The 24,413-nt window shown below is 39.2% G+C and overlaps 1 protein-coding gene across 5 annotated transcripts in view; it reads left to right on the top strand.

Annotated features, from left to right (window-relative positions):
• Positions 1–24,413, top strand: part of ush2a (Usher syndrome 2A (autosomal recessive, mild)) — a 400,820-nt gene that overhangs the window by 242,123 nt on the left and 134,284 nt on the right. For all 5 annotated transcript variants that reach the window (XM_061879051.1, XM_061879076.1, XM_061879060.1 and 2 more), the window contains exons 49-53: positions 1,322–1,464; positions 18,351–18,886; positions 18,967–19,133; positions 22,555–22,718; positions 22,803–22,894. In XM_061879051.1, the coding sequence (XP_061735035.1) occupies positions 1,322–1,464; positions 18,351–18,886; positions 18,967–19,133; positions 22,555–22,718; positions 22,803–22,894 (1,102 nt within the window). The remainder of the gene's footprint in view (positions 1–1,321; positions 1,465–18,350; positions 18,887–18,966; positions 19,134–22,554; positions 22,719–22,802; positions 22,895–24,413) is intronic.

Below are 24,413 nucleotides of genomic sequence, written 5' to 3'. Positions count from 1 at the left end.
TGGTTTTCTTTCTGACCGGCAAATTTAAAAGTACCAGGAAAAAAAAAACTACACTGACCAAGGAGCCAGATGAGGTGGTTTGGGCATCTGGTCAGGATGCCACCCGAACGCCCCCCGAGGGAGGTGTTTAGGGCACATCCAACCGGTAGGAGGCCACGGGAAAGACCCAGGACACGTTGGGAAGACTATGTCTCCTGGCTGGCCTGGGAATGCCTCGGGACACCCCGGGAGGAGCTGGACAAAGTGGCTGGGGAGAGGTAAGTCTGGGCTTCCCTGCTTAGGCTGCTTCCCCCGTGACCCGACCTGCCATGTCAGCATGCAACACGTTTGACACTACGATAAGACACCAATCTGTACTGATTGAAAAACAATGATATTACAGTATTTGTAAAGAATTAGCCCACATTTCATGTTTTGTTTGTACCCAGCGAGTCAGACAGCGTATGCTGTCTGTCATGATACACGCATGACGTGGTGCACGTATCATGATCAATATAAAGTCTGACTTCTTCGATGGACATTTGTCTGTTTGGTCCAGCAGGCCAGGGAAGTATTTTCCGGTTAATTATGGGTAAACACTCCATTTATGTCAAACTAGCTTGGCTTCAAATTCCACATTTTGCAGCTTCAATTCACTTTCACCTCACTCTCTCAGCTTCTGTCTGCGTCAATGTCTTACTCTTCCTTCTTACTGGCTTCTAGAAGCTGTAGTTCATCCTCAATAAACTCAGATTCAAAAAGATAAAGTTGTGAATCCTCATTTGACCAACAATATTCGTCTATGTTGTTTGTTACCGTATCTGCCATGATTAGAACACACTCGCGTTTTTGTATGCGGAAGGGGTTGTTGCCAGAAGTCAGATGTGCGCTGCAATGGAAACAGAAATAAATGTGCCGAAGAGTTATTTCCGGCAATAGATCAAAATACGGTAAATATTGTACATATTACATATTGTTATGAACGTGTCTGTTACTACATTATATATCGACTTTCAGTGTTTATACAAAACGTTGATGGAGGGTTTTGAAGTCATTTTAGAGGGCTTTGAAGGCTACAACGGTGAATCCCATTTCCCGCATCTTCCAAAAGTTTTTATCATCTTTAAAATCCCACCTAAATAGACATGTGGGTTCTTGTCTCTCATTATGATTGTGAACAATAGGGGAAAAAAAATAGTACAGTTCCCCTTTAAGAACAGCATTCAACCATGCTTACTACTATATACTTGTGTAGTTGTTTCTTTTTTTAAAATAATGCATCTAGTTTCTTACATCATACATGTGGCATGAATGGTGTTTTTTGTTGCCAATCCAATTGTAGGCTTCTGGAAAACACAACAGACACTTTTTCCTATTACGTTTCGGGCCTGTCTCCATACACCCAGTACCAGTTGCGATTGGTGGTCTCACACAGCCATGGACAGACAACAAGCCCCTGGGAAATCCTCCATACTGCGGAAGACAGTAAGTACGCATACTGTACATATATTGTTTAACATAGAGTATACAGTACAATGGCTCCTCTAAGGTAGAATGCATCAAACTAAAACTTAAAATAATGAAACTAGCAGAGGAAATGTTTAGTTAACCTTTTATAAGTGTAAAAATAAGTACAGTACACCATTAGTATAGTTTAACTGTGAAATAAAAATAATAAAAAGCACTGCCTCAACATTGAAAATTAGTGACGATGCGCTAGGTCACAATGGAGAGAAGTATTGGAACAGAATATAAGTCTACTTAATTTACATAACCTCATGTAGAATGTTCTGCTTGACCCTTCTTCCAACCCCTGACCCGTTGCAATAAAAAAGCCAAAGAAAATACAAAACATCTACTCGCTGAAACTGGGTCTTGCGTGATGCCTGTTTTTGAACAATATTCAATGGGAAACAGGGAGCATGTTTTTTTATCTGTTACATAGCAACAACAACAAAAAACTATCAATAAGTACAAAAAACAAAAATGGAAAAGTTACTTGAGCATGCTGAAATGCTTGAGCCCTGCATATACTGTACTGTACACTGTGAGTGTGTGTCTGTGCTTCTATGTGTGAGTGACCTAGCCAGTGTCATTGTCGGCTAATTGTAGTTATAGAATCACATTAGCCGCTGGTGCAGCCTCTTCAGTGCAAAGTTATATATTAATTAGCACCACATTATTGCAGCATGCATAATCATTAAGCAGCTGAGATTTGCATACCTTTGATACGTGTGCATGTACACACCACACAAATTGTGATGCCTTGTTGATGTATACAACACAAATGCCTCTTCACACACTGGTGCTTTCAGGCGCACGCATCTCCACACATTTAGGATGTATTAAATTTTGCCGATGCTTCCCTCGACTTGCCATGCAGAATTCCATTCAAACCTACACATAAATACAACTTTGTGTGTCACAATCTGCTTAACAATTGAGCAAAATCATACAATACTATTATGTATACTAATTATATCCTGAGCTCACTCGATGACAATTAGAACCTATTATGGTACCATTATGGCAAATACGTTCAAACATTCATACAGTAGCCTATTATGTTTTAATCTGTGTTCACTTATTTGCCCAATCAAATGTGTCTGAGGGCGAACATGTGACCTTGCACCCATTTGTTGTTACACATACACACACAGTATAGTACAGTCTACTACACTGTACTAGTGTTGTCCTGATACTAATATTTTGGTACAGGTACCAAAATTATTTCAATTTGTCGGTACTTTTCAATAATTTTCTAAATAAAGGGGAACCACAAAAAATTGCATTATTGGCATTATTTTAACAAAAAATCTTAGGGTATATTAAACATATGTTTCTTATTGCAAGTTTGTCCTTAAATAAAATAGTGAACATACAAGTAGGGCTGGGCGATATGTCGATATACTCGATATATCGCGGGTTTGCCTCTGTGCGATATAGAAAATGACTATATCGTCTTAGGCTGGTGCCCCCGCGACCCGACCTCGGATAAGCGGAAGATGATGGATGGATGGATGGATATATCGTGATATTCAAGTATATGTTCTCACGCAGTTGCTTTTATCTGCGGGCATTACACTACAGGCTCTTGTCACTCTTTGTTGGCTTTCCTTCTCAGAGAGCAAGCGCACCTTCTTACATACGTCACATACTGTCGTGCATGCAACGTCACATGCCATCGCGCAGCAGAGATGTAGCAGCATGGGTAACGTTAGGTGTGGTGCGAGTTGTAATACGAGAGAAAAAAGGTGCGAATCTGGTAACAAATGGAGGAAGAATTAATTCCCAAGTAAAACAGCAGAGGGTCCATCCTGGTGGTTTGTCTTCAAGTGGGAATATGTCTAACAGACAACCGTTATTTGTCAAGTGTAGGCCCCAAGCATTGCTAGAAAAAGTAGCATTACTGCTAATATGTGGCATCATTTGAAAAGTAACCTGCTAGAGAATGAGTGCTTACTCCGCATTTTAACATCTCCTTTCGGTGCCACACCAACAAAATGCCGAGGCAAACATTTCCAGATCAACACCTTATGACAAAAATAGTCAACAACAGAAGAAGATAATGTCCGCAGGAACCTACCACATAGCGAAGGACGAACACTATTTGATTTCCTATTATGCAGCTCATTTTTATTTGACAGTTATTGAAATATCTTGTGTGACATCATGCACAAAAGCGCAGTTAAATTTAGTGTTGTTTTGATATGTCATCTTAGTGACATCATGCAATTTATAATGTCTCTGACAATCTTGCACTTTCTGTTTTGAAATGACATGAATGTGTGTGCCACTGCCTAATAGCAGTTTAATAAATACACTTTTGGTCAATTGACTTAGTTGTGATTTCCCTCTCTGCATGAAAGTTTAAAATAAGCATATATTAATGCAGTATCAACAAGAATGTTTTAATGTAGACACATAAAATCGTTCTACTGCTGTGATTATATGCATCAAGTGTTCATTCAAGGCTAAGGCAAAATATCGAAATATATATATCGTGTATCGTGACATGGCCTAAAAATATCAAGATGTTAAAAAAAGGCCATATCGCCCAGCTCTACATACAAGACAACTTGTCTTTTAGTAATAAGTAAACAAACAAAGGCTCCTAATTAGTCTGCTGACGTATGCAGTAACAGAGTGTGTCATTTATCATTCTATTATTTTGGCAACATTATGAGGGACAAACTGTAAAACATGATTATTAATCTACTTGTTAAATTACTGTTAATATATAATTCCTTTTTCTTTTAACATGTTCTATCTACACTTCTGTTAAATTTTAATAATCATTTATTCTTTTGTTGTTTGGATGCTTTACATTAGTTTTGGATGACACCACAAATTTGGGTATCGATCTGACACCATGTCGTTACAAGATCATACATTGGTCATATTCAAAGTCCTCATGTGTCCAGGGACATATTTCCTGAGTTTATAAACATAACACAAATGAAAAAAACAAACGAAAGAAGATGTTGTGATGGCAAAAAATATCGACGTAATCATAGCAGTATCGACTAAATACGCACCTGTAATTGGTATCATTACAGTGGATGTTAGGTGGAGATCCACCAATGGCGTTTGTTTACATTTTGACGCCGTGAGCTACGATGTGTAGTGAAGCGTGTATTCCTTGTCCTGCAGGGATGATATTTGTAAGAAACTTACTTTTTTTGTCGCCATGGAGGCAAGGATTAGTGATTTAGAAGTAGCTAAAACACTGCCGATTGCGGGTAGCTAGTTAGCTATGTCTTAAATCATCTCTCCTTTATCGATAGTTTTTAAGCCAAAATGGGTCCGTTCTCCCTTTTCTGTCTACACACTGTGTCAGCTTGTAAGTACTCTGTGATTGTGCGCTACCAAACATGCTCGTAAACCAGAAATGACACGACGGGTATGCGGGGTGCTTGGAGGACCTGCACTTTTCAGAGACGGTATACTACCGAATATGATTCATTAGTATCGCAGTACTACACTAGTACCAGCATATCATACAACCCTACACAGTACTATACTGTACAACTGTGGTCCCCGACCACCGGTCCATGACGCATTTGTTACCGGGCCGCAGAGAAACATGAATTAATTAATAAATTGCCAGAATTTCTCCAACTTAACTTTTGCCTGTCCCAATAAGCTTGTTTATAGATGCATATTACAACTCCTGATAGGGAGTTGCCATTTGTTATAGTACATTATTGCACATTAATCAACGTATAAAATGTTAATGTGCCAGATTGTAGCGAAAGGTCATTGTGTATAGCAGGGGTTCTTAACCTGTTAGACCTCAGGACCCAACTTTTCCACTTCAGAGGGATCCAGGGACCACTCCAATATTAACACTGAATTAGTAATCTTACTCTTGATTTTGATCATATTCAATAAAATTTGATATCTAACCTACTTACAGGATACTACTTTGTGAAATGATATAAAAATGTGTTAATCACAAACATTCTTATTAATTTAACAAATATACCAAAGGCTTAGGTCAGGCTGATCAGAGAAGTAAGTACCAACTAAATAAACAATACATTTACATACGATATGTATTATGTTGTGCTAAAAGTCGTACGTACTCCAGTCGTCCTCGTGAAACTCGTAAACAGAAAATCTACAATGGCATTGCTGAGACAGGGAAAGAAGCTGAAGGGAACAAATGTGTACATGGATGAGCATCTCACAAATCATAATGCTGGAATCGCTAAGAAAGCACGCGACTTGAGAATGCATGGAAAAATCCAGGGAACTTGGAGCGCCAACTGTAAAATCTACATCAACCTGAATGGAAGTCCAGAAGCAAGAGTACTTGTTGTCCATGACATCAAGGACCTGGACACATTTTAAAGTTTACAAAGCTTTCAAAACAACAATAATAACAGACTCTGACACAAAACAAACACCTAAATTCAACATTAACACTACTATGTTCAAAGGGAATACTAAACAAGAGGACCTAGATTCACCTACAATTAAGAAATTATTTTTTTCAATTTTCCTGAAGGAATCAATAAAGTACTATCTATTTAGCTATCTATGTATCTATCTATCTATCTATTGAAACAACATCAAAGATTGTTGAACAAGAAAATATGGAACTAAAAAACTTCTACAACAAAGATCACAAAAACCAGGATTTGGAAAATGATATAGATCCAGATAAAAAAAAAATTCTCCCACACCAGTGATAATAGTTATTATACAAATGAACAATAAAATAGCAACATTAAATGTGATAAGAAATTGTCAATTATTAATTTTAATAGCAGAAGCTTGTATGCTAACTACAACAACATTAAGAACGTTTTGGAACACTTCAACTAAGCCTTCAAAGTGATCACTGTCACAGAAACATGGATTGATGATAAAAAAAAGGAATCGATTTTGATCTGGAAGCATATGAACTTAACTACATCAACAGAACCAACAGAAAAGGAGGAAGAGTAGATGTGTATGTGATGAAGAACCTGAACTACAAAGTGGTAAAAAACATGTCATTTGCTATAGATAAATCTTAGAATGTATAACCATTGAAATATGTTAGGAAAAAAGCAGAAACATATTCATCAGTTGTATATATAGATCACCTAAGTCAAATATAGAAACATTTGAAGAATGGATCAAGGCAAATTACACGGACAATGGTCAAAAAAATATTTTCTTATGTGGTGACTTTAATATTGACTTATTGAACCCTAACAAGCAAAAGTCTATTGATGACTACATTGAAGTTCATAACCTTTATATCCTACAATCACAAAGCTAAGCAGGATCACAGGATACTGTGCCACGCTTTATTTATAATATTTTTACCAATGATTTTATATAACACTACAAGTGGTGTACTTATAACCGACGTTAGCGATCATCTGCCAGTTTTTATAATATATGATGGAAACTACAAGGAGAGAATGGAAGACAAAGGAACATTTTGAAGACTGTGGACAGAGGAGAGGATGATTGCCTTCAAAATTGAGCGAGAAAAGCAAAATTGGGACAATGTGTACAATGAAAAATAGGTTGATGAACCATATGAACATTTCTTAAACAAGTTCATAACACTTTTAGACAAACATTGTCCATTGAAACAACTCAGTAGAAAGCAGAAAAAGAAAAATCAACTATGGATGACAAAAGGATTAAAAAAAATGTTTGTAATAAGAATACATTACATAGAAAATGTATAGCACAATAAACTACAGAAGCAAAAATAAGTACAAAAAGTATAAAAACAAGCTAACAAACATACTACGATCATGTAGAAAATAATATTACAGTCAATTATTGGACAGGAACACAAACAACATGAGAGCAACATGGGGCATCCTCAATAGCATTATTAAAAATGGCACTAAGAGGGATTCCCCCAATACTTTTTAGACGGAAATAGAAATAATGACCACATAAAGGAAGTAGTTGAAAGCTTCAATAATTACTTTGTAAATATTGGACCAAAATTGGAAGAAAGGTTTTCAGACCCAGTTTCAATTGAGGACTATAATGATTCCATAGAGAGAAATCCCAACTCAATGTTCCTCAGTAATGTGACACAGGAGGAAATAGTTATAATTGTGAAAAAATGCAAATCTAAGACTTCAACTGATTGGAATGGAATTGATATGGAAACGATAAAAAAGGTTATTGAAGAGATCTCAGGACTTCTAATGTATATTAGTAACCTATCATTTCAAACAAGTAAATTTCCAAACAAAATGAAAATAGCTAAAGTTGCACCAATTTATAAGAATGAAGACAAACACCAATTTACAAATTATAGGCCTGTTTCTTTACTTTCAAAATGTTCTAAAATCATTGAAAAACTGTTCAATAACAGATTAGAGAGTTTCACAAACATAAATAGAATACTCGATGAGAACCAATATGGATACAGAGCTCAGTAAAACTAAAATAATGCTATTTGGTAACAGTAGAAGAGAAAGTCAAAAACAAATACAAATAGACGGAATAGAAATTGAAAGAGTAAATGAAAACAAATTTTTAGGTTTAATGATTGATGATGAATTGAACTGGAAATCTCATGTAAAAAATATACAACATAAAGTAGCAAGAAACACGACAATAATGAATAAAGCAAAACATGTTCTACAACAAATATTCCTTAATATTCTCTACTGCTCGCTAGTGTTACCATACATGGGTTATTGTGTAGAAATATGGGGAAATAACTACAAAAGTACAGTTCATTCATTAACTGTGTTACAAAACAGATCAGTTAAAATAATACATAATGTTGGATATAGAGAACATACAAACCCTTTATTGATTAAATCAAAATACTGAAATGCCACAACATAGTGAATTTGTATGCTTGAATGTTCAAAATAAACTCAAACTCAAAATAAATAAACTAAATAATAAATGTTTTTTAACTAAATAAAATTAAAGCACAAATGAAAATGCAGCTTCACCACTTTAGTCATTTTTGTGCTTCAGAAATTCCTCTAAGAAATTAGCGCCAGACTTCTTCAGTTTGTATTATATTGTCATTACTGCCACAAATGGTAGAAAAGTGTATTACAACTAAGTACCCAGCGGCCTATGCGGACCACAGCTGAAAAAACATATATTACATTCTAGGTGATGCTTGAGGCCCAACACTGGGCCTCGGCCCTATGGCTAAGAAACCCTGTTATATAGTATATGCCATCAACGTGCCGGGGACCATCTCTTCGCAAAGAAATACACCCAGGGCTCCCACTACTTCAGCATTATAGTGAGTTCATTTTTCATGCTAATTTTATTTTTTTTTTTATCTGCCACACGATGAAAGCCGGTCTTTGAAAATAATGTAAACATTAAACCGGTACCTGGTGGAAAAAAAGTTGGGGACCACTGCTGTACAACACTGTACACTTTGGCATATGACAAATTTGTCAGCATTCTTCTAAACCAGGGATGCTCAAACTGTGGAATATGTACTACCAGTGGTACGTCAAATAATCACTTGATTAAAGTACAGTGTTTTATTTCCTTTATTCAAACACAGTGTTAAAGTTCAAACTGTGTGTAATGGCTAAAAATATTAAATATACTTGGTAAATAAAACCTCTGCCTTGTTTTTAATGAATACTTAGGCCTACGAGGCTACTGTATTTTCCATCCATCCATTTCTACCGCTTATTCCCTTTCGGGGTCGCGGGGGGCGCTGGCGCCTATCTCAAAATATTAAATATACTTGGTAAATAAAACCTCTGCCTTGTTTTTAATTAATACTTAGGCCTACGAGGCTACTGTATTTTAAAGTTGGCAATTATGCTTGTACTTGGAGAACCAAGTTTTTTCTGAGTTGGTACTGGGTTTCTGAACTATGTAACATAGGTTTGCTCTTCTATCTCCGTGTTCCTCACCTCCTTGTCTCCTCATTCTGTCTCCTTTGCATTTGAGCAGTGGCTTTCACCTCTTTTCTTTGACTGACTAGCCTTTTAAGTATTTACGAGCAGGGATAGACAGAAAAGAGAAAGTAAGATAAAAAATAAAGAGAAAATTGGAGTGGAAAATACAGGAGACCAAGGTATAGGATGAGAAATGGGAGGGAAAAAAGGAGAGGGCTAATGACAGAACAGAGAAATCGAGAGACCCATGTTTCCTCCTTTCCTTTTTATCATTCCATTAAAGTTTTATATCCATCTTTTTAATATAATTTGGTCCCTATGAATGCCTGCCGCTGCAGAACAGACAGACGGCTCCTGTGAACATAAACTCTGGCCGTGTTGGACAGCTCCCTTTCCTCTGTCTACTCCCATGTTAACACCAGCTAAGTGATCTAAGGGAGTGTGTGACGGTCAGAAGGATGTGCGTTTGTGTGTGTGATATAGCATGTTCAAGAGACTATGATTAAAAGCACACTCTTGACAAAAGGTTCTTTGCCAAGCAGTGTGTATTTGTGTATTTGACGTGTGTAAGACTATGTGAACATTTTAAAAATCACTGTTTGACCTAATTCAACTCAAAGCCAAAATAGAATCAAGTGAAAGGTAGAGGAATGAGGTAATGACAGAACACAAATAATTTATACTGGGTGACCGCATTAATAAAGTAAGAGTCAAGCTTTTACAGAGGTCCCGAATGCAATCCTCTCCCCGTCTTATTTTTGCAAATCAAAGTGAAAACACTAACACGCTCGGTCGTGTTTTGATGATTTCTTTCTTTAACTCAATGAATACCATCCACTTCTTCCTCTCCGCCCTGTTCCCATGTTTGGAAAAACAAAGTTATATTGATCTTTAGTTCTAAGCCATTGTTCGTGAGTAAGACCAGATGTTTTGGTCGACTCTTTTGGTGAGGCTTGTGCCTTAAATTTTTGCTTGCAACTTAAAGGGGAACAGTACATTTTTTTTTGTTTACCTATCGTTCACAATCATTGTGAAAGAAATTACCATGGATGGATATATTTTTTTATGGATTCTAACTTGTAAATAAAAGTCCCCTTACAGCGCAGCCATTGGGAGCTCCTCTATTTTGCCCATAAAATCCATTAAATATCCATTCAAAAACCGTCAGCAATACTCCATTTACATTCCGTGATTTTTTTATTTTACCAAGTATTTGTGATATTGTTATTACAAGCGCTAACCCAAACTAACTATTTATAGCGGCGGCGTGATCACTGGGATGTGGTACTATGTTAACATCAAGTGGTCTGCTGCTATCTTGCTCCCTGTAAGTTTATTGTAAATCATAAATCATGCATTTCACCCGGACAGAATATGTCTGAGAGGTATTATGACAAGTTGGGACATTTTAACAGATATTTAGGACCAGAAACTGGCAAGGGCTACACGAAAATACGCTTGCCCTGTTGTACTTTCTTCAAAGTCCTCTGGTGAAAAAATAGTCATGGGTCACATTTAAAAAAAAAAATTGACAATCCAACCTGTCAAACTTTTTCTTTTGTAACGCACAGGAGAAATACTATGCTCATTTCAATGATTTTATGCCCTGACTAAGACACATTTGATTTCTAATGCCGTGTATTATTTGCTAATGTTTTCTTCCCCTTTTATATCCCATGGATCGTTCTGAAGGTTAGCAGGTATTATACAAATCCCTCCCAAATGTCAGCTCCTGGAAGTACCATTGCAACAAATTTGAATGACTGACAATTTTGAGTTACTTCGGCGGTCGTGGTTACTCAAAGGATAAAATGCACATTAGACGTACTCGTGATGTGAGGGATACAAATCAAACTCATGACCTTGGCAGCACCTTCTCATTTGCTCTTCTTGGCGTCTCCTCAAGCAGCAGCGACGACATTAGGAAGTAAAGATATAAAATGCAATGTAAATTCTCACTCTATTGCTTGTCATGGTTTGACACTGTGTCGTAAGCACCACGATAACACTTAAGCTGCGCTTCCATTCTGACTTCCAGTAGCACAACTCACCTTCAGTAGCCCCTGTCACACACTACCCAAAAAGGTTCCTAAGGCCAAATCGTACTATTCCTTTGATAGAGTTATATATTTAAATGTACTCAACTTGATTTGCACAAAGGGACACAAAATAAGTATGCATGCAGACACAGACACACACATATGCAAACCCCCATCCTTCCTGCCTCCCTGTTTCCTAGTCCCTTGTCACTTGATTGTGTTATTACTATGCTAACCAAATCCTTATAAATGTGATTTAAGGCTTGGTGGCCCCCACACTCTCGCTTTATTTAGCCTTCTGCTACTATGTTTCACTGAAGAGGGGAGGTCTATGAGGGAGGGGAGAAAGGCGGAAAGACACGGGGTTGTCGAGGTAAGACGACAGAGACACTCGGAGCGACGGTCGAGGGAATACAAAAAGCGTTTAAGATAAGGAAAGCCGCGCATTCTTTCAACGCCCCCTTTCCTCCTATCCAGAGGGCAGTAAAGTGTCAGTAAAAAAGAAAAAAAGCATCACCTGCATCTTAAATGAAAATTTCAATTGAAAAACTTAACAGCCCTTCAAATTGCAGAATTTTACACGCGCTAGTAAAGCTTAAATAACACTCAACACTTTGGGAGGAGAGGGAAGGGGTTGTGGGTGACACAAGGGTTACTTGGTGTTGGTGAGGAGAGCTTGGCAAGGTGACTGCCTTTTGCTTTCTGCTTTGCAGGACTCGAAATTAAAAAAAGATCATCTTAAATACGTTTTACAATATATTTTTAAATGTACATGCATGCATGGTAAACACCCACTTTAATATACACTAGCACGCAAAGGTCATAGATTAGGGTGCATGATTTGGTGCCTTGCTGAAGCACAAAGTTGGGAAGCAAACTGGCATCGCCTGCAACCAATCTTAATTATCCATAGTGGGTGTAGTGGGCTCCCCCAAGCAAAGTCCTTACAGATGTAGGGAAGCCACTTCTAGATAGTGTAATGTCTGTCACATGTAGAGAAAGACCAACTTTGCGGAGATGAACAAGCTCGAAATGAGGCCCCCGGACTTGCAGCCATAGACAGACTGTGAGACAGGCTGCTGACCTATTTGAAGGGTTCACTGGACCTTTGGTGGTAATTGAATCAGTGTAAGTGCTGAGTAGAGCTAGCATAAAAACCTGTTAACCCAAAAGGTCAACTGGCTGCATTGTTTATTTAACAGGACGAGCAAAGAGAGAGAGAGAGAGAGAGACAGAGAGAGAGAAAGAGTGAGAGAGACTTTGACACGATGAACAAAGGGGAAAAAAAGGGGTTACTAGAAAGGGTCATCACCAACAGAAACCATGACATTAGAATAACATGAGAAAGTCATATTCACTTGTATATTCTCTACTATTTCTGCTTTGTATCTCCATAATATGGCTGCATTATGAATGGTATAAGGAAGATTTAAAGGGGCTGTTTGCAACCTTAACAAGAATGCCTAAAAAGCACTAACTTTCCAAAGTGTTCTATCCGTGAGATATCCCGCCCCTTTCCGTCTTGAAGCATGTAAACTATGCCCCGAGTAAACACACACATTAGCAGTGTTTGTTGTCAGCTAATGATAGTGATTTGCTGCCAACGTTAAGAGTCATTGAATGTATCGCCCAGGGTTATTCAACTGGCACCCCGGGGGCCGGTCTGGTGCCAGATCAGGTTCAAAACTTGTTAGTTTTTTTTGCTGCACATTTCTAAAAACAGCTTTTCTGTTTGAACAGTTCCTCTACACAGAACAATGACAGATCCTTGTATTGACGTTTTAACCTTCTAAAGGTCAATGTCCACTGCAGTGGACACTAGTATTTTGCATAACAGAGATATAGAGTACGGAAATTTGTAACCCAAATAAAAAAAATAGACCAAACACAAATGTCCACTACAGAGGAGGCTGGCCCCACTGTCCTTAGCGGTCTGAAAATGTGGCCCCGAGTACAACAACATGACTCCAAATCGTCAGTTGCCTTAGTGGGACTGCTATTGTGTATGTGCCCGCGCTCTGGACTTTGTACGTGAGCACGTTTCCGCAGTGAGTGACAACCTGAACACCAGGCTTTTTCCCTGGGCCCTCTGGCACTTTGTATTCAACATAATTACTAATTAGGAAAAATATAAATAATGAAAACATGTATGTCCTGTTAAGCCACTAATTGTAACATAAGATAGCCAGTAGTGGTCTTGTTATTTTGAATATTGAACTTTTTTTTTTTTACAGCTGAGTGAGGTGGTTAATGTTACAAGTCAAACAAAACATACAAGTAGGAGGTTTGATGAATTATAACATCTGAGTGATCTGATCAAAAAACACCTCCAAAAAGCATCGGAAATGTAAGCACATTCAATCAATCAATCAATGTTTACTTATATAGCCCTAAATCACTAGTGTCTCAAAGGGCTGCACAAACCACCACGACATCCTCGGTAGGCCCACATAAGGGCAAGGAAAACTCACACCCAGTGGGACATCGGTGACAATAATGACCCAGTGGGACGTCGGTGACAATAATGACTATGAGAACCTTAGAGAGGAGGAAAGCAATGGATGTCGAGCGGGTCTAACATGATACTGTGAAAGTTCAATCCACAATGGATCCAACACAGTCGCGAGAGTCCAGTCCAAAGCGGATCCAACACAGCAGCGAGAGTCCCGTTCACAGCGGAGCCAGCAGGAAACCATCCCAAGCGGAGGCGGATCAGCAGCGCAGAGATGTCCCCAGCCGATACACAGGCAAGCAGTACATGGCCACCGGATCGGACCGGACCCCCTCCACAAGGGAGAGTGGGACATAGAAGAAAAAGAAAAGAAACGGCAGATCAACTGGTCTAAAAAGGGAGTCTATTTAAAGGCTAGAGTATACAAATGAGTTTTAAGGTGAGACTTAAATGCTTCTACTGAGGTGGCATCTCGAACTGTTACCGGGAGGGCATTCCAGAGTACTGGAGCCCGAACGGAAAACGCTCTATAGCCCGCAGACTTTTTTTGGGCTTTGGGAATCACTAACAAGCCGGAGTCCTTTGAACGCAGATTTCTTGCCGGGACATATGGTACAATACAATCGGCAAGATAGGATGGAGCTAGACCGTGTAGTATTTTATACGTAAGTAGTAAAACCTTAAAGTCACATCTTAAGTGCACAGGAAGCCAGTGCAGGTGAGCCAGTACAGGCGTAATGTGATCAAACTTTCTTGTTCTTGTCAAAAGTCTAGCAGCCGCATTTTGTACCAACTGTAATCTTTTAATGCTAGACATGGGGAGACCCGAAAATAATACGTTACAGTAGTCGAGGCGAGACGTAACAAACGCATGGATAATGATCTCAGCGTCTTTAGTGGACAGAATGGAGCGAATTTTAGCGATATTACGGAGATGAAAGAAGGCCGTTTTAGTAACGCTTTTAATGTGTGCCTCAAAGGAGAGAGTTGAGTCGAAGATAATACCCAGATTCTTTACCGTGTCGCCTTGTTTAATTGTTTGGTTGTCAAATGTTAGAGTTGTATTATTAAATAGAGTTCGGTGTCTAGCAGGACCGATAATCAGCATTTCCATTTTTTTGGCGTTGAGTTGCAAAAAGTTAGCGGACATCCATTGTTTAATTTCATTAAGACACGCCTCCAGCTGACTACAATCCGGCGTGTTGGTCAGCTTTAGGGGCATGTAGAGTTGGGTGTCATCAGCATAACAGTGAAAGCTAACACCGTATTTGCGTATGATGTCACCTAGCGGCAGCATGTAGATGCTGAAGAGTGCAGGGCCAAGGACCGAACCCTGGGGAACTCCACACGTTACCTTAACGTAGTCCGAGGTCACATTGTTATGGGAGACACACTGCATCCTATCAGTAAGATAAGAGTTAAACCAAGACAGGGCTAAGTCTGACATACCAATTCGTGTTTTGATACGTTCCAATAAAATATTATGATCGACGGTATCGAAAGCAGCGCTAAGATCGAGGAGCAGCAACATAGATGACGCATCAGAATCCATCGTTAGCAATAGATCATTAGTCATTTTTGCGAGGGCTGTCTCCGTGGAGTGATTTGCCCTGAAACCGGATTGAAAGGTTTCACATAGATTGTTAGACGCTAAGTGTTCATTTAACTGCTCCGCAACAATTTTTTCAAGGATTTTTGAAATAAAGGGAAGGTGAGACACCGGTCGGTAGTTTACCATGAGGTGAGGATCGAGGTTAGGTCTTTTAAGAAGAGGATGAATAACCGCTTTTTTGAATGCTAGGGGAAGTGCCCGAGGAGAGTGATAAATTTATAATATTTAGCACTGATGGACCTAATAATACAAAGAGCTCCTTGATCAGTTTCCCAGGAAGAGGGTCAAGTAAGCATGTTGTCTGTTTTATTCCATTTACACGTTGTAACAATTCCTCTAATGTTATTTCCTCAAAACGAGAGAAACTATTTTGGAGGGCAGTATCTGCCGTATATACCATCGTATCAGTGTTAATAGAACCCCGTTGTAGCTGGGACGCATTGTCTTTAATCTCCTTTCTAATGACTTCAATTTTCTTACTAAAGAATTGCATAAAGTCATCAGCTGAGTGGGTTGAGCTACTGGAAGGGGTCCCTTGTTGGGTTAGCGATGCTACCGTACTAAACAAAAATTTAGGATCGTTTTTATTACGGTGGATGAGATTTGAGTAATATTTAGCTTTAGCTAAGGTAAGCATGCGTTTATAAGTTATTAAACCATCACTCCATGCTTGATGGTGCACCTCAAGTTTAGTCGTGCGCCATTTGCGTTCCAGCTTTCTACATAATAATTTCTGAGCTCTAGTTTCTTCTGTAAACCACGGGGTGCGCTTTTTTGGAGCCTTTTTTAACTTTAGCGGTGCTATGTTATCAATGGTTTCGCGCAGGGTGTCGTTAAAGTTGTTAGTGAGGTTATCAATAGAGCCCACATACTTTGGGAATGGCGCCATTACAGAGGGCAGTAGGTCAGCAAGAGTTGTCGTTGTGGCTGTATTAATGTTGCGGCTGCTATAGCAGTTATTATTATTATTAGTTTGACGAACATGCGTCTGAACCTCGAATTTTATAAGGTAATGATCGGACAATACTTTAGTATACGGGAGTATCGTAACTTTGGAGACGGTGATACCCCTGACAAGCACTAGGTCTATCGTATTACCGTTGCGATGCGTGGGTTCATTTATTATTTGTGTGAGACCACAGCTATCAATTACAGTCTGGAGCGCTACGCACGGTGGGTCCGATGGGGTATTCATATGGATATTAAAGTCCCCCATTATGATTATATTATCGGCGTGTGTCACTAGATCAGCAACGAACTCTGAGACTTCATTGATAAAGTCCGAATAGGGCCCTGGGGGGCGGTAGATAACAGCCAGGTGTAGAGGCAGCGGTGTGGCAGACTTCATAGTAAGCACCTCAAACGATTTATATTTATTATTTATGTTAGGACTAAGGTTAAAGTTTTCGTTGTATATTAATGCGACCCCCCCACCCCTTTTAAGCGGACGGGCAATATGCGCATGTGTAAAGTTAGGAGGACATGCCTCATTTAGCGCAAAAAAGTCGTTTGGTTTAAGCCAGGTTTCGCTGAGACCGATGACGTTGCACATGCAAGCATTAAAAGATAGTTATGTACTTCTATTATGACTGTTGTTGTTGTTTTTTTGCATAATACAGATTTACAGATTTTTGAACCTCAATTCAATCCTGGGTCAGATTCTGTTTCGGTTGTTTACTATGAAAAAAAATGTTTCACAAAATATTAATAAATCAGAGGACCAGCGTTTCAGACAGTCACAAAAATAAATAAAGTTGTGGTAAACACCAGGCTTTAGACCTGACCATAATAGTGCCACATTAGATTACTTTTTTGCAAATATATATTTAATAGCTTTTACATCTGGATCAGATTTATTTCCTACGGCAACTAACTTTAAAGTGTCAAAGTTACTCACTTTATAATCCCTGCATGAAAGGGTTGATGAATTAGGACAAAAAGTACTAAGCCCAAAAAAATGCAAATAACACAAATTGAAATCTACAGTATACACGACATCATAAATTCAAATAATGCATTTGGAGCACCATTATGGCCGTGTGCAAAAGAGACATGTGCAAGAGAGGTGTATTCTTAACCGCTTGTCTTCTTTGAGATCTTCCCTCTATCTCCCTTTTCTACACACACACATACTGCAGGCCACCACATGTACCTCCATCTGGGAAAGCCGTTAGCAGTTTGAGGTAGCAGTTAGCGGTAGCACTTAGTGGCACAGCACGCTCCTTCAGTCCGCTCAGTCACCTTGATCTGGTTGCCCTTCACACCATTACTGCTCTCCTGCATCACTGGGTTGTAGCATGCGAGTGTGTGTTACTGTATATGAAGTGCATGTGTATGGATATGCTTGGATGTAAATGCCAGGGTTGGAGGGGGTTGAGCTTTGATCTGGTGGAAATGGATACTTAATTTGGTACACCTGTATATCAGTTATGTTATTTTGTCACTTTGTTTCAGTATAGTGTGGTAGGGACCTAGATAATTGTAAACTGCAACAATAATAACCGTGTTTTTACAGTAATACATTTCTGACAGCGTCAATCAAAATAGAAAGCTAGCATGTTTGACACAGCATTAGGTGGTGCAGATATGTGCCAGTTTAAATACATTATAGACCAAAAAATGATCCCCTTGAAAAAGTGCAATTTGCGTTATTTTTGCGCCAATTTGTGTGGGTTATGAAGGTTTCCTGACCCTCCTAAAGCCATAAGAGGGGCCATGGTAGTGCCACGAAAGAAATACCATTTTACAACAGCTGTCTATGTGACAAACGACCAAAAATTTACCTCTGGAAAGCGACAAGGACACGTCTCATGTCTTTTGAAAATACATTACAGTACATACAGTTCTGTTTCTGGATGTGTCTGCACAGTGTCTCCTGAATGTCCTTAATTTTTTTATCCCAACAGGTCCAGGTCCACTCGACTCTCCGTCTGTTGTAGGTCTCCATCCTCGAAATGTGACAGTCACCTGGGCACCACCCTCCCAACCCAACGGCATCATAACCCATTACAGCCTTTATCTTCAACCCAACTCAAGCTCAACTTTTCATACCAAACCTGACACAGGTTTGAAACTCAACTCAAGCATCATATCTGACCCAAGAGACCCACACTTAAATATTAACTTGGAACCTGAATCAAATGTTACCACTTCGGGCTCAGTACAACCACTCAACAAAACTCCAGTGCCTACTTACTTAGGCACCAACTCATCACATTCTTCTGAATCTATTACCTTCTCAAGGGTGAAGTCAAACCTTCCAGTGTCACACAAAGGATACACTTCAACCAGAAGAAACTGTGAACTTTTTATTAAACAAGATGTTCTCCATGATAACAATTCATCAACTTTAAGCCTCTCCCCTCCATCAGTTATTGTTACAGGGAACACCACAAGCTACACCTTTCTTGACCTCCTGCCATACAATTCCTACAACTTCCAGGTATAATATGTTCCTTTAGCTCTTTGATGGAGTTTGTACCTCAATAATCTTAATGCAACAATATTTCCACTGTCATCTAGCTGGAAGCGAGCACCAGGATGGGTTGTTCAATGTCAGAAACGGTGCAATTTCAGACCCCGCCTGCTCCTCCCGAAGGCATACCCGCACCTTACCTTTACTCTGACACACCCACCTCTGTTCTCCTCTCTTGGGGTGCACCACTGAGCCCAAATGGACCTTTGGAGCGGTGAGAGATGATCACATACCACGCGGCTCATTCCTCTGTAAATCTAGGCCTTCAGCACAAATAGTGCCCAGGCACACCCTCCTTGTGTTGGGAGTATAAATAGTTGGGGTTTAGGCACCATCTGCTAGACTCGATCTGTCTAATCTAAGGCTCGATTCAAATTTTCCCTCTTCCCCCTTCCTTCTTTTACCTCCCCTTTGGCTCTCACACCTAGTGCCATGGCGAAGTAATGTAAATACCCCCATTTGCACACTGGCGTCGCTCGAGTCTCGCTACATCATCAACCTTTGCCGTTTGCCACCAGTGACATAAGGCAGATATTCGATAAATGTTTGTTTACTTTCAAGATGCCGTCACACGCGATGTTCGGCTTGGCCTGTGTTTTTCTTCACTTTTTTTTACCTGTCTTTATTAAGAAGACAATTTAGAAGACAATATTTTTGGCAAAGTATGCAAGAGCTGGCACATCAGCTTGCGGTATGTACAAACCCCGTTTCCATATGAGTTGGGGAATTTTGTTAGATGTAAATATAAACAGAATACAATGATTTGCAAATCCTTTTCAACCTATATTCATTTGAATGCACTACAAACACAAGATATTTGATGTTCAAACACATGAACTTTATTTTCTTTTGCAAATAATAATTTACTTAGAATTTCATGGCTGCAACACGTGCTAAAGTAGTTGGGAAAGGGCATGTTTACCACTGTGTTACATCAACTTTTCTTTTAACAACACTCAATAAACATTTGGGAACTGAGGAAACTAATTGTTAAAACTTTGAAAGTGGAATTCTTTCCCATTCTTGTTTTATGTAGAGCTTCAGTCGTTCAACAGTCCGGGGTCTCCGCTGTCATATTTTACGCTTCATAATGCGCCACACATTTTCGACGGGAGACAGGTCTGGACTGCAGGCGGGCCAGGAAAGTATCCGCACTCTTTTACTATGAAGCCACGCCGTTGTAACACGTGGCTTGGCATTGTCTTGCTGAAATAAATAGGGATGTCCATGACAACGTTGCTTGGATGACAACATATGTTGCTCCAAAACCTGTATGGACCTTTCAGCATTAAGGGTGCCTTCACAGATGTGTAAGTTACCCATACCTTGGGCACTAATACACCCCCATACCATCACAGATACTGGCTTTCGAACTTTGCGCCTATAGCAATCCAGATGGTTATTTTCCTCCTTGTTCCGGAGGACACCATGTCCACAGTCTCCAAATATAATTTGAAATGTGGACTCGTCCGACCACAGAACACTTTTCCACTTTGCATCCGTCCATCATAGATTATCTCGGGCCCAGCGAAGCCGGTGATGTTTCTGGGTATTGTTGATAAATGGGTTTTGCTTTGCATAGTAGAGTTTTAACTTGCACTTACAGATGTAGCGACCAACTGTAGTTACTGACAGTGGTTTTATGAAGTGTTCCTGAGCCCATGTGGTGATATCCTTTACACACTGATGTCAGTTTTTGATGCAGTACCACCTGAGGGATCAAAGGTCCGTAATATCATCGCTTATGTGCAGTGATTTCTCCAGATTCTCTGAACCTTTTGATGATTTTACGGACCGTAGATGGTAATATCCCTAAATTCCTTGCAATAGCTCGTTGAGAAAGGTTTTTCTAAAACTGATCAACAATTTGCTTACAAAGTGGTGACCCTCGCCCCATCCTTGTTTGTGAATTAATTAGCATTTCATGGAAGCTGCTTTTATACCCAATCATGGCACTCACCTGTTCCCAATTAGCCTGCACACCTGTGCGATGTTCCAAATAAGTGTTTGATGAGCATTCCTCGACTTTATCAGTATTTATTGCCACCTTTCCCAACTTCTTTGTCACGTGTTGCTGGCATCAAATCCTAAAGTTAATGATTATTTGCAAACAAAAAATGTTCATCAGTTTGAACATCAAATATGTTGTCTTTGTAACATATTCAACTAAATATGGGTTGAAAAGGATTTGCAAATCATTGTATTCTGTTTATATTTACATCTAACACAATTTCCCAACTCAAATGGAAACGGGTTTGTAAAATGTGTTTCATTGTGTATTTGTGTTTTGAAGCCAATATTTACCTGCAGTAGCAAAGATTTGAAGTCTGACTAAACCACCTGTGTCATTATTATAAAAATCCTTAATTACACTTATTACTTACATTTCTCTGGTTTTCTAGTCTGCAGTCTTTCTCCTCACACTAGATAATGTAGGGAGATCTGTGAGCTCACTTCGCCCTTCTCCACTACCTGACGGATAATTTGAACGCCTCTTGATTGACATGAACACGCAAAACCAAAGAGGGAGAAAAAAAAACAAGGGCGTAGGAGGTATAATCCAATTGAGTTTAAGTCTAAGACTAGATCTGACCAATCTAAATTTGAGCATAAACTGATGAAGCCTACTTGGATTAGAAGCAAAACCAAACAGCCCAGATCAATTAAATGTCCTGAGAATACAATGACCTGGATGAATGACAACATCTATAGCCAGAGTAAATCAGGTAATTTTAGGTCATGCAGTTTACATTTGGGTACCAGACGTGATTGGCAGTTTACAACCAGTTGTATGACCACCCAGTGAATTTCTGGCAGAAACTGTCAAAGTTGAAGCTCTGTTCACGTCCCTTTCTCCTTTTCCAATCTGCCTGTGAAAAAAATCGACGAACAAGTGCCTTGTTGCTTATCAATATGCCCATATGTCTCTTTTTATGATTTATTTGTTTGCCACAGATTAGTGCACACTTACTGTAACAAGGGAAGTACATTGCTTTTTTATTTTTTTGCCTTATTGTTTGAAATAGACAACCGAAATGCCTTTGTCTTAGCAACATTTTGCAATACATGTACTGACACCTACAGGTCATATTAGCTTTTCATTTGTTTGATTTACTCATTCAGTGTGGCAATTTAGTCATTTAGTGACCTTTATTTAACCAGGAAGTAGACCCATTGAGATTCAGAATTTTATTTTGGATGGGGATTCTGGCCAGAATAGAAACACAAAATCGATTTCACATAAAATGCAGATAAAAACAACCATAAAACACAAATAAAAACAAACATAAACCAGATACATTTACCATTGTAATCAATCAACATCATAATTATCAGCATTCAGACATAGCACATCTGCATTTAGTACTCAAATGCTGCTTACTAATAGTTTTAAAACTGCCTCTAATTTGGCAGGCAATCCAATTTAAGATGACTCTGTAGTTTACACCAGGATGAGGGCTTCTTTGTAAGACACTCAATAGGTTGTTTAAAGGAAAAGTTTTCTTCGAGGTAAATTCTCAGATATTTGTTCAACGGAAACTCGTTCAGTCACTTTGTTCTCATTTAGTCCAAAAGTCTGACAGACATCCTGGCAAATGTTGGCTCTTTTTTAGACCTACTTTATTTTGGCAAAGGTGGCAGGTTGAACGCAGAGTTGCCGGCACAGAACAACTCTCCACTTTAGGCCATCTTCCTCCAGAACCACCCCCTCTTTCTGTCTTGGACTCATCATCGGCACTTAGTCCATGGACAACTTACCACTACAGACTTGTGCTTCATAACCAGGCTGGCAGTTCTAGGGGTAAATATCACTTATTTACTTTACAACACTAAAAAAAATGAATGGTCCCCTTGTTAAACTCAAAGTATTGATCCTTAATTGCAGGACCGTGGGCCAGTATCACCACTAGACCTTCTAGACCAGCTGGTGTGACTCCCCCAAGGGTTGAAGTGTTGGGACCAGAGGCAATACAGGTGGTCTTTATTTTGATTGAACTGCTATACGGTTTGTGGCTTTAAATGTAAAAAATGAGACAGTAGAGTGTAATTGGGGATCTCTCCAGTCTCTGAGTTTGACAGTGTTGAAAAGTCAAAGCAATGTCACACTGTCGTTCCTTCTCGGGATTTAATGAGAAAGCACAAAACACATTCAACTCAAGGTCCCCTTCAGAAAATGGGTGGGTCTGTGACCCTGTCGAAGGCGGCTTCCTTCCTGTCGGCCATTTTGAAGGAGGGGCCAGAGTTAAATTCCGTCTCTGGCTAATCCAACATCAAGGCCCATCAAGGAAACACACAGACACTTAACTATGCTTGCACACACGCATGCACACACTTTCCTGCGAAGCCTCGACTAATGCTAACAGCCAGAAAATGCTAATGCTTGTCATTATTCCAGAACCACCCCTGTCATCTTTACAGCTGCACAGCTTTAGGGGTCACACATCCAAGAAGGAAAATGTTCTTCCTGCTTGATGCTAATTGGACAGGCAGCCTGGCTGCTTCCTGGTTAGCAATTGACCTTGACAACAGAGGATTTTGAGTATGCTAGTCCCCTTAATTCTCTCAATGGTCTCTTCTTCAGCTCATATCATTAAAGAATGTCCCCATTGAGAGAATACAATAGAAAATGATAGATTCATATAGCCAGCTATTCTATTATCATGCCACATAGCTACAATATGCAACAATGTCAATAATGCCATATTGCCCTGATTATAAGACAGTCATCTTATATTGAGGGTCTAGAGATTTACACATGCGAACTAACAGGTCGAGCGTAACAACACCTCATATGTTAGTCAGACGTTTTCTTCTGGATACTCACACACACCAGTGCTCTTCATATATCAATATTGATCATTAAGCAATGAAGCAGAGTTGTCAAACAACTGTTGAGCAGCTAAGAAATATGTGTTTCTTTGCAATGTACCGCTCAGTATTTCAGCGAGAGTGAAACAGGGTGAATAAAATCAACCACAAAACATTATCCTGTTTTTGATGTATAAAAGCAAATGATTACGACGACACATGCTCTTTTACTTTAACTGCCTGAAAGGCAGAACAGGTTGCCTTACGGTCAGTGATCAGGTGTGTGCAAAGATGTGTAAGGAGACTCCAACTGGTGTCTTTATGGCAAATTTCCTTTGTAAATAAACCCGGTACTTTAAATAAAACTGTTACCATGTGTGGAACTCATAAATGATGTGCATTCAAGTAGAATTTTTCTTAACTCATGTATAAAACGCTGAAAATAAAATTGCAGTTGTTTCAAAATGTAGGCTTTGAAGTTCAATTAAGTTATGCAAGCAAGTAATTTACCCTGATCAATCGCGATTAATCAAAATGTAAGATAGTGATTAAGCTGATTTTAAAATTTAAGCGTTAAACAGCACTATAAATATACGTATGCCTTTTTTTATCTCGATATATTTGGGTATAAATGTTAATTGTTTAAAACCAACCACATCTGTACCAGTTATGACTGATTATGTGC

Source organism: Nerophis ophidion, linkage group LG02, assembly GCF_033978795.1.
Source record: "Nerophis ophidion isolate RoL-2023_Sa linkage group LG02, RoL_Noph_v1.0, whole genome shotgun sequence".
NCBI lineage: Eukaryota > Metazoa > Chordata > Actinopteri > Syngnathiformes > Syngnathidae > Nerophis > Nerophis ophidion.
Note: the sequence above shows the minus strand (reverse complement) of the source record. Positions and strands in the feature narration are given on the sequence as shown.